Source organism: Corvus cornix, chromosome 3 (assembly GCF_000738735.6).
Source record: "Corvus cornix cornix isolate S_Up_H32 chromosome 3, ASM73873v5, whole genome shotgun sequence".
Lineage (NCBI taxonomy): Eukaryota > Metazoa > Chordata > Aves > Passeriformes > Corvidae > Corvus > Corvus cornix.
In genome coordinates this window covers 11,158,384-11,170,423 of record NC_047056.1, presented here as the reverse complement: position 1 = coordinate 11,170,423, position 12,040 = coordinate 11,158,384, and the positions used below count along the sequence as shown (strand labels likewise).

At 38.8% G+C, this 12,040-nt stretch overlaps 1 protein-coding gene across 11 annotated transcripts in view; it reads left to right on the top strand.

The window, feature by feature from the left end:
- EHBP1 (EH domain binding protein 1) overlaps positions 1–12,040 on the top strand; it is a 211,591-nt gene that overhangs the window by 95,100 nt on the left and 104,451 nt on the right. For all 11 annotated transcript variants that reach the window (XM_039568463.1, XM_039568461.1, XM_039568460.1 and 8 more), the window contains 2 exons: positions 1,233–1,485; positions 7,823–8,006. In XM_039568463.1, the coding sequence (XP_039424397.1) occupies positions 1,233–1,485; positions 7,823–8,006 (437 nt within the window). The remainder of the gene's footprint in view (positions 1–1,232; positions 1,486–7,822; positions 8,007–12,040) is intronic.

Genomic DNA, 12,040 nt, shown 5'->3' with positions numbered 1-12,040 from the left:
TCACACTACGTGGGGTAGGGCTTTTCGTCACCTTGGCTATGCTAATGGCTGGATTCAGGGTAGAGAACACTCACGTTTTCTAGCAATTCACCAGGATTAGCAGCTTTGGTACATCATCCGTCCAAACTCATGTAAACACAGTGCTTCCCTTTGTTGGTTGTGTGACTAGAGATTTTTGTCTTCCCAAATATTTGTGCAGTGAAAAGTCCACTTGGAACTCCCATCTTTTTAATTTTTAGACTCTTGTTACAAATAACTTTTAGAGTTGCTCTGTTAAACCTTAAACGTATGTTTAGTCCAGTATAGTAACCATAGCTCTGAAAAACACTTTTCGTTAAGGGTAATGTGGATATGGTTATTGAAAGTTAGGTTTTAATGACACTACATTGAAGTTACTATTTGCCTAGATTTTGAAGTACATCACATCCAGTATTGAACAGTACTTCTGATTATTTGATGCTGCAGGAAGAGTAAGATTAACATTACTAAGTGTCTTTGTAATAGATGTTGTATTGCTGTATGGGGATTTGCATTACTCAGTATCCAGAAGCCATTCACTTTAGAGTAACAGACACCACAGAAAGGACATTACACAGAGAACAGCATGCAGCTCCAGCTTGCCAATAACTTTTTGTTGTATGGCCCAAGTAAAAGATGAGTGATTTGATTATCTGTCTCTTTAGGGTTAAATTAAATTAGTTTTTACTGTGAGATTATGTATTGGCACACATGTGTTTTGAAATGTAATTACTGGTAATACTTAATAGCTGATTTTTAGTTCAGTAATTTTAAGAAATGAAAAGGCCACCTACTTACTGTCACAGTTTTTAAATCCAGTAATAATATAAAATACAGGAAGTCTTTTTTCTTTATTAAAAGCTCAAATAAACAATTAAGAACATTTTGTTAGGATACAAATTGGCTAGTACTTTGTGAATATGTTTTAATATCTGTTGTGATACCATTTATATGACAAATAAGAAAACTAATAACTAATTATGTTGAAAGAGCTGTACTAAGTGAGAAAATTACACCTATTCAATATAGTCTAAATGAAAAGACCTTTTGAAAGACCTGTTTTTGAATGAACAAGCATGAAAATTCACCTAAGGCTATGGCTTTATGTATTGAGAGTTAAGCAGACCTTTTCATATGCCTTTAAAATATCTGATAAAATGGTTTCAAATTTTTAATTCGTTAAATCTGTTTAATGTTTTTTTATTATTTGGTAGAACTTCACACTGAAATGGCTTCGTCTTCAAAGGCAGAAGAAAGTTCCTGTGCTGACAGTTACAATCCCTTCAAGGATGAAGATACCCCAGAGTACTTAAACCCATTTGATGAGCCAGATCACGCACCCGAAGCACCTGGAAGCGTAAGAGATTCTCCTCCACAACCTGCAAAAAGGAAAAACGTCAGGCCAGTGGATATGAGCAAATACCTCTATGCAGATACCTCTAAAGCTGAGGAGGAAGAGCTGGATGAGTAAGTATGGTTCTTCATCTTTCAGCAGCTTTGCAAGCATTAGTAGTGGGATCCCTGGCTTAATCTTGAGGTGTACTGGGTTGAACCATGGTGATCTTTAATCACCTCTTTAGGACAGACTCATCCTTGGGCAGCTCAGTAGCAGGAAATACCATACCCCCAGGTCATGCTATTCAGCTGAACATGATCAGTGAGGAAACTTTCCTTTGCCTTATTGATAGCAAACAACTTGACAGGGAGCAAGTCTGTGGACCTTTCTGGCACTTCATGCCCTGACAATTGCAAATGAGCTAGAAATTAAGCAGCAGCAGAGCTTGGTCCTTCCTCTACTTTTTGCCATTATTTTTACTACATAAAATGTTAATTTTTTTCTGATGATAGCAGGGAGTTTGTTTAATCTTGATGCACTATATAAAAAGGAAGAGCATTTTGCAATCTACGTAGCACATTTTTGAGAATCTCATAAACTGAATATATGGGAGAGATAACACCATATGCACTTACTTGGTTTGTTTCTTTCAGCATGACCACACATGAAACTTCTATAAACTCACACTGACTGCCTTGTATTATAGTATAGAAACTATCAGGAAGGGAGAGCTTTTTGCAATTGCTGCACAGCTTGGAAGGTTGGAAGGTGTATCCTTAATCCTTGCTCGTGGTCATTAGTCACCAACCACACCACTCATGAGACAGTTTATGGTGATTACATCTGAGCAATTTTACAGACAACAATTCTAATTAACATTTAATTTTACATTATTTAATGAGATTTATCATGGCATGGCATTTGCATTACTTTACTATTAACAGATATACCATCATCATCTTTCTGTTTCTCTGTCTATAGCTGTGGTCTAGGAAATGGAAGGATTCCCAGGCACTCTAACAGAAACATATGAAGGGCTCTGCAGAATTTTTTTCCTTTTAAAGCTCTGTGGCCATGGATTTAATGTTGTCGTTTGGTCTGTGAAGAATAAAAAGAACAAATAAATCAAGGGCGTTGGGAATGATGCCTCTGCCAGCTCCACTTACCAGCACAGTGCCTGAACAAACAGCACTGGCTGCTGTGTCTTCAGAGCACAGTGTGATCACACTGACAGCCACACCAGGCATTCCTGGTCATTCACTGGTCACCAGAATCTGTAGGGAATAAAAATGTTTGCATTTGACACCCACCAAGATATACGTAATAGAGGACAGCAAAGATTGAGAAAAAACTGCATGGATGAGCAAGTGAAGAATTTTCTCTGTTTTCTGTTTATACTCCCATTTCCACCCTAAACACATCTGTGCCAAAGGGGCTTGTGGCAGGGTTGTAACCCTTCCTTTTGCTGTGTATTGCACTTCAGCCCTTGGTTTAAAACAGCCTCCTTCTTGTTTTAATGGCTCCATTTGCTTCATTGTTGTTTTTCCCCAAAGATAAAAATAAATTCCCCATAGGTGGATTTTACTTGAACATACAGCTGGTCTGTATTTTCATGATAAAGCAATGTCCCATGGGAAGATGGAAGTATAAGAAGTCAATAAACACTGTAAAATCAATTTTTCACATCTTTTACATAAGTTTTTTATGTCCTGACCCCCAAAGTAACCTTCCTCTCCACATTTTCCTCTGAAGTTGCAGGAGCAGTATATCATACAAAAAGACCTGGAGACCATTTGTTGAATGCGTTGGGTAGAAGTGTGGCAAGGAGAACCTTTGAATCTTTATACTGAACATTCTGGAGGAATGAGCGTAATGATAAAAGCCCAGTCTAGAAACACAGGACATGTGATGTTAGCTCACATCTACAAACACTATTTTGCTTTATCTCATGTCATTAATTTTCAAATTTTCAAGTAGAAAGCTCCTGCTAAGGCATGGTCTGGTGAGCACCAAAGGCAAAATTTTCACAGGCAGTGCCAGTTGGTGTTTTTTGGGTGCCCTAAGTCATGAAGGTTTATGTCCAGATGTGTATTGTTTTTTATCTACTATATATTGATGCTTTTATTATCTTCGTGAGTGGGTAATCTTCTTCCAAGCCTATTGAAGTCTAGGTTTCAGTGTCAATTTGTGGCAGAGTTTTCCACAAGAAAACAAGATCTTTAATGAAATGCGTTTCTTTTGTTGATTGTAAATAAATTCCCTTTCCAGTCCCATACTATCTCTTCTGCTGGCCTATCAAAACAACAATTAGTAGTATTGGATTTACCTGCCATAAATATTTGTTGTCTTGTCTATCTCTAGCATGTTCACCTTTCCTTGTCACTTGTCTGAGTGCTAACTTTTTCAATCTCTCTTCATACAGAAGTCTCTTCATCTCTCTAATCATTTCCACCGCCCGTCTCTGGACCCTGTTATTTCTTCTGCTATGTGTCTATTTTAAGATGTGTTGACTTGGCCCGAGCAGTGTATTCAAGACAAGGCTGAACAACTGAGTCATATCATGAGAATAGAAAACTTTGCATGTTATTTCAACCTCTCTCATAACATCTTGTCTTTTGATTTTTTAAAAATTATGTTTCATTTTTGACTGTCACTGGTCAAGGGCTTTCTCCAGGTGTCCTTTTGAACCTATAGGGGGAAAGCATGAAATGGAAGAAACAGAATGCTCCTGATTTACTGTTGATCAGGAAATACAATGTATTTTTACCCTTATGTCTTAAATGTTTAATTGGAGTTCACTTAATGTACTGCTTGGCATTTTCCTCTTACATTTTGTGCGAAATGCAGTGATGTGTCCTGAGAACATGGACACACCATTTAGCATCAGAACCCTTGTCCCACTCTGCTCTGGCAGATCCCTAGTTCTGATTCTGGACTCAGAGCTTACACAGAGTGCCCCAAGAGCTGAACTCTGACTCCAGTTTTGTAACAGACCCTCACTGTAATCCTGTGAAAGGTACTTGGCCTCAGTGCACCTCTGTGAAGGATTTACCTTGGGTAACTTGCTTCATGGAAATGTGTTTGATTAATGTTTGTGAAGAGAACTAATACTTCATAACACACACAAAGCACAGTCACGAGCATAAGCATTGTGAGGCACTGCATGGCACAGAGGGACTTGGGTGAGCCAGTACATTTACTCTGCTGCAAAACTGTGCTCTCAAAACATACTTCCTCTGGCTAAATTCTCATACCTAGCTAAAGATAAGGAACACATTTTCCTTTTCTTAGTTTGGACATTTCAGTATTAGTGGAAAATTCTGCTTTTGCCTTTTTGAATTTTATACATTAAAATCCACCTGTTAGTGAAGGACAGCACACCTTGTGAAGTTAATTATTTGAAAATAGCACAGCTCACAACTGCTTCATGTATAATGCTTTCAACCTTACTAACCTTAGTACTTCTGATTGGCAATATTGCCTGACCTTTTAGCCCTGCCACACTGACAGCTTTGGGTTTCCTCCTCAGTAAAATGTTTATTTATTTTTTTTTTATTTCAGCTAACTGGTAAGACTGATCAAAATAATTTTTAAATTGGTTAGAATAAAACTTGCTTTCCAATATCATTTGGCTCTGTGGCTTCTTATCTCATTAATCATTGTATGGCTTAAAATTATGCTGTGTAATTGGCAAGGCTATCGTGTTGCATCTGCTGAAGTTGCCTGTTGCACAAGAAGCCACAAGCCACCACATTGTCAGTGACAGTTTAATGCCAGGTATCTTGTCAGGTCTGGGATTTTTTAATTTTGTGGAGGACAGTCTAGTGGCTCTTTAGACAAATCATTTAATGTGGATTAATTAAATAACTTCACTGAAGCAGTAAATATGGGGCTGACCTCAGAGAAAAGTGCTTTTACGTTTTCCAGCTAAGGCTCTTTCCAACCAGACTTTTCAGATGCTTAATTTCTTGTAGAGCCATGTGGAAGCTGTTGGACCAAACTCTGCTACGTATATCAGATCCTCATGACTTTAAACTTTATAGCTTGTTCAGGAAAGAACCATTTTGGTCTTTTTTTTTCTGTATTAACATTAATTTTTCAAAAATCTTGCTCCGTATTTGTAAGACCAATTAAAGGTAGTGCTGAGAGGTAGCATGCAGAAGGTAGCATGTGTCCATGTCTGTGTCTGTGACCAAAATGTGAGGGTTTAGTCTGGCTTTCAAGTACGTTCTTCCCTAGAGAAAAAGAGCAGTGGCTTCTCTCCTTTTAGCACTTCCTTCTGGTGGGTACAGAGGGTACGTTTCTTCAGGATGGCACCTGCAGCATGGGCAATTCTGGAGCTTAAAAATTCAGAAGATGGTTCTTCCAAACCTGTTTACTCTCATTGATAAGGTGTTGGGTTTTTTCTCACACCGAAACAATTTTAACACCTTACAAATACACCTTTCTAATTCAGAGGTAAATTCCTGCCAAACATGCTGTGCCTGTTGGCTGTTCCAAAGGCTGACTTGTTGAACTAAATAAAACCTTGTGCTGTCCCATACAATGCATTGTTCTTCAGCCTTTATCTCTTTTATCTTCATTTTCACCTCCCTTTGAACTCTCTGGTGTCTGAAGGCAGCTGAGCTGGGCTGTCAGCTAAATTAGAGCTACTGACAGCTGGATGCATTCTCCACTCCAGCCTGAATACCTCCTTTTCCTACTGCCTCCCAAGGAAAACACCCTTCTCTTTCCATTTAACTTGTTATTTTGGTTGCCTTTAGTTTTGATTGCGCTGGTGGCTTTGCACTTGATGGTCAGCAAAGTGGGAACACCTGAAAGTTGCCTTGAGTCAACAAATGAGTTATTTTAGTGTTAGTCTTTCCTTTTGCTTCAGGAGTTGGATATCTTTTTCTGTAAGGAGTAGAAGCAACAGATTGTTAGAAAGGTCTGGAGATTTTATGCCTGATTTTCACTTATGTGCTTTGGTAAACTTTGCCTTTCAAAAGTAGGCTTCTTTTCTCTGGTGTGGGTTATTAATTGCTTGCTTTTTCTCAGTGAAAATAGGATGGCTGTAAATTGCATTAAAATAAACTAAAGTTTATCTATGAGACTGAAAGACATTCTCATACTAAAAGTACAAATGAAGGAGAGAAATTTGATGTTGTGTGGAAGGCAATTGGATGAATAGCTGGTTTTTCACTGCTGTTGTATTTCTTAAAAAATAGTGTGTACTAGCTCCTGACTCTCATCCTGAGAGGGGATTTGTAAATGGATCTAGCTAGGTAGACTCTTATCTAATGCTTTAGTGTTTCCATCCAGAGTTGAATTCTAATGGACTTCAAGGGACTGAGGTTATTTGTTGTACTTGGTTACACTGCATATAATAACTGTATGCAGATAGATTGTTGGGAATCATAGTTTGAGATATATGATAAATATATCTTGCAGGGGAAAGAGGGACTAGAAAATAATAAATTAATGTATCCATTTCATAATTAACTGTCCTATTTTGGATTGCAAAGTATGAAAAGCAGATAGTATTAATAATGAAATAATTCAGTGCATAAAAGATTCCTGTAAGTATCCTTAGCAGGATACAAAACTGCTGGCTCCACTAAGTGTGTAGAACAAGCCATTATTTGATGTATTATTGATTGATTGATATTTGATGTATCAAGCTGACATAAAATTTGGCAAAATTTGGCTGTGGTGGTATTTACTTAGGGTGAAACAAATGCAGAGTTGGAACATGGACACCCGAGTTAAGGGTAATTCTTTGGACTGCATATACTTGGTGGAAGATGTTTGCTCTGTAACGTTCTAAAACAGGGTTTAGTTATAAAAAGTATTTTCAAAATAGACAGGTGATGCCTACTGGTGTCCGCAGAGAGATATGTGCAAGTCAGATGGGGTTTTCTTACACTATTCTCTTATCCTAAGCGGAAATGGTGTGGTGCCTGTAAAGTACAGTTTGAAATACACTCGAGGTTGATGGTGTACCCATGGAGGCCAGAATTTTCAAGCCTGGACAGCCAAGAGTGAGGCCTCTACAGGGAGCACAACTGTACCAGTGGTCTGATTCTTAATTGTTCTAATTGAGCTTTCTTTAGTCTGTTCGTTACAGTGTTAAACACCCAGCAGCTTCACTCAAATTTTTTGCTACTGATTTTGTCATAGAATTAGATCACTCTTTGATAGATAGCAAAGTATAATTGAAGAGTTAGCTTTATGCAGTTGATAAAACTTCTGCAATTTACAGGACTTTATAAAAATTATGGAAATTGTGACCAAATAATGCTGCTCTAGCTGTTGTAACTCACTTTTCAATTGTATGAAAAAGTAGTATTTAAAAGCATATAAAGATAAAATATATTCTTATGTGGGATAATAAAACCATTTTAGTCACTGGCTTTCTTAAACAGGTCTTATTTTCGGTTTTATTTCTAAGGAGATAGCAAAGAAATGTGTTTCCCTTCTTTTAATTAGATCAAATCCATTTTATGAACCAAAATCAAGTCCTGCTTTAATTAAAGTTGCTCGGCAAGAACCAGAGAAGAAGATGAAAAGAAAGGCTCCTGAACCCCCAAACCTCTTGCCAAAGACGGAGATGGGCATGGGTGAGAACATGTCAGCAATTCCTGCATCGAGGGAGCTTTCCTCCTCTCCTAAGGTAAGCTTTTCATACCAAAATTTCATCTTTGTTCGTAACAGTACCTTTCTGTGCATTGTAATCATCCTGTTTATTTCTGCAGGCATGTTAAAAACTTTGCCTGTACTCAATAAGGTGTTGGCTTGTCTCTATTTACTTGGTTCATAGGGAGGGTGCAACAGTAGGAGCTTGTATTTTTTCTTTAAGGATTTAATGACAACAGTATCAGCAATTGCAGTTTCAAAGAAAAGAATCTTCCAGTAACCCATGTTACAGGAGAGCTGGATATGCCATCAAGAAGGAAGAAAATCATGTTGAACAGTGCTTTGTCCTGATCTATTTTAATGCTGCTAAGCCTTGCCCCTGTGGAAGAGTCTGTCTCCAACTTTCTGTCATAAATCTGGGTTTTAAAAGCTTAGTACTGGATACTGTTTATTTGTATTGGGATTTATATATGTCCAATTCCATAGCTATGTTGAAGTAATTAAAAAAAAGACAGTCTAGTTTAAATCAGGTTAACTGTTTACTAGGAATGTCCAGACTAAGCATGCTGCATATCCATTTATGTTTTCCTGGGAAAATGAGAGTCAATTTCATTGGAAGAGGTAATTTGAGGGGTGGGCATTTTATTACCACAACAGCCAAGTTCTGTCAGTGTGGATTTCAACTCCAGTGTTTCAGCAGTTAGCACCACTTGTGCTTTTTCTTTAAACGAAATAAGCATTTATTAATATGAGTTAATGGACCTTTCTTAGAAATGAATGTCCTACATTGTTTTAAATGTAGGAAGATGAGGACAGAATGCCATGCCTCCCTTCCAGTGTGTCTTGCCCAGTGTGTGCACATTATCATCTGGTTTGCCTTGAATCAGAGCTGCTGTACTTGCATTTCAGAATTGAGGGAAACTACTTGTCATACCTATCATTTCATTGCATAATTACTCAGCCAGATTGCTCACATGTCCTTGTCCATTCAGGCTCTGATCTTGTTGTCATTTTACCACTTACTCAGGCTAAAGAGTATGGGACCAGAAATCTAATCATGTCTGCTCATGGCAAAACAAAACATTGGAGTAAGACCACAAGTACACTTCACAAGTTATTCTTTGTATGCAAAACCACAACTAGGGATATATGAAATCAAAGCACAGCAGTTTTATAATGCTCTGAAATGGGATTCAGCCCTGTTAGCTGGTGTTTCTGCATGAGTTTCTGCATGAAATACGACACATCATTTGATTTCTGGTGGAGTCTGGCCCTTAGGTCAAAGCAAAATGGCCAAAGCAAATCTTTCTGGTACTACCAGGCTGTGAAAAGACATCTGTGGAGATTTTTATCAGGTTGCTTGGTGGAAATTGTGGCCCCCCTTGCTCATTGTTTGAGAGGTGTTTTTTTACAGATATGCATCCAAGGAAATATGTCTCTCTGCTTCATGCATGTCTTCACTGTGCTGAAATAACATGTTACTACTGAGTTTGGTTGTTGTAGTTTTTGTCTGCCCTAGATGAAGCTTTAGAGTGTCTGAAAGGTGGAACTGATTAAGAAAAGATTCAGGATTGAACTCGCTGAGAGGACTGTGCTGTTATGGACAGTCAAGTAGTTCCTGCTGTTGTGCATGGTGTTACTTGGTGAATGTTTTGGTGCCTGCCTGCTTGTTGCCCACCTTTCTGACCCTGAGGCACAGCTGAGATCAGCAGAGGTCCATGTACTGAAACTCTGATTTTCATTAGGGCTGGGAGGGAAGGTGGAGCTCTGTGCTCACATGCTCTTTCATAGGAAAGCTTTAATTAATTTTTTTAACAGGACTTTGGAGGATAGGAGACATTAGGGAAGGCTCCAAAGCAGATGCAGTGTCCTGGTTCATTATATTACAGTGGAAAGTTTTGCTGAGTGGGTGTGTTAAAATATTGTACGGTCACTTGCAATGCAGAAAGCTTTCTGTAAGCAGAGTCTTTTTTCTGTGCTTGAATTGTTTTGCACTCAGATCAAAAGCACTTTACTTGGAATGCTTTTTGAAATTTGGAAAAGTACTGGCATTTAAAAGAAAAGAAACTGTTTTCTCACAGCACAGTACAAAACAGTGCCCAGGTGGGATTTGGAGTGTTGGCACAAATCACTTGTTTATTGCTCAATGATAGAGACAATGTTTAGCAATTCCAGAAAAACTTCCATCCAAAGATATAGGCACTATACAAACATGAACTTAGTACATGCCCTAATGTAGGGGAGTAGTCCTATAGAGGTAAACTTAGGTAAAGGGAGGTTGAATCATGTATCTCATTCAGTGTTTTGTCCAAGTTTTCTGTGCAGTGAAAGTTTTGGGAGTTACACCAGAGGCTAAGTGGTTGCAGCAGGTTCAGTTCCCTGTCTTGGTTGCTGTGAAAGGAAATGTCTGTGGAGCAGAAATGCTAATCTTTAAACTACACAAACATGGCATTAATATTAGAACTTTAGAGTTTAAGGAAAAGGATTCCAAAAGCTCCTCTGCACGTCTTTGACAGAGTATTTGGTGTTCATTTTTCCTTCACGTGCATTCATCACATTGGCTGAATCCAAAAAACACAAATGCTGTCATTGCCATCTACACACCAGCAAGTAAGTGATGAGCACTCAGCTACCTGTAGCAGCAAACCCTTTCCAAGCCTCTTCAATGTCTTGCCCTTGAGCAGGCCCTTTTGGTCACTTGGAGGTCCCCTGTCAGCTGTATTGGTGCGGAAGGGTCAGTTATCTCTCTTAGATAAGGTAGGGCCTAACTGTCCGTAAAGATCCAGCCAGCTCTTCAGCCCGCAGTATTTGCCATGTCTGAGTTTGGAGGAAGTTTTGCTTTCAAGCTTTTTTATCTATTCACACTTCCTAAAGGAGTATCTTAATTTTCTCCTGTCTTGCATATCTCCTCCAAACTAATCTGAGTCATCAGAGAGAGCTTAAAATGCAAAGTCTGAGATCTGGAGTTACCCCACAGTTAATCATCTCAAATGACTTGAAAACTATGGTATGCTGACTCTATTTAGGTGAGTCTGACAAAGTGCAAAGCTGTAATTAAGCTCTTCAGTCATCAAACTGCTACAGTGCTGTCAAGCCCAACTAAAGCCTTGTAGGGCTTGTTAGTGTCATGCATGTGTTACTGTTCTTTACTTGGTTTGCATAACCAGGTTCTGCCTTTCGCAGAGGTGGTAGAGACTTTTTAAATTTCCCCCACTTGTTGACTTTGTGTGAAAAAAAGTGGTTTCAAGCTCAAAATGTGGTATCAGACCAGTACATAGCATGCATATCAGTGGTCATCGTTGGCTTTAGCTGATTACAAAATACACATACGAACTTCAGCAGGGTGAAGTCTCAGCCAGTTGCAGCATTTCTTCTCTTCCCTGCATTATGTTGAATTTATTTGAAGAAAGATCAGTCCCAGAGCTGGCAACTATGTCTCGTGGTAGAGAAGCTAAAGCAATGTGTCTCTGCACAATCAAGGATTTTATTGTCTTTGTGAGAATGAGGGAGCAGGAATGCTTCTGAATTTATATAGGAGGTAAAGAATTATTTACTAGGGAACTGGAGGAAACAGGTAAGCAATCTCAACCATAGGGAATGTTTAATTTTTAAATGTTAAAAGAAATAAATCTTGCTCTGAATTGACATTACTCATTGACTCCTTTGATGGACAGCATATGCCCTTCACTTTCAGAAAACAATTCTGAGAGAGGCTTTTCTTGTGATTTGGTGCATTCAGTTTACTGCCAGACTTTAGCCAAGGCTCCAGTTGATGCCTCATGAATCCATCAGGTTTCTGCCATTACCATTAACCTACTGAAAGTAAGCAGGTATGTTATATTTGGTGAATCCAGCTTGGTCTCAAGTCCTTTGTCCTGTCTTCAGGGTCTGGAAGCCTGTGCTGGTTAAACACATGCATTACAGTATTACCGAGCCCCCTCCGGCTCTGTGGCTCACACGCGTGAATGCACAGACGCAGGGATGGCTTCAGTAATATTAAGCCGACGGCAAGGAGTTGAGAAGGGTCCTTGCATAGAGTTCCAGAGAGAGCAGTTTATTGCTACAACTTGT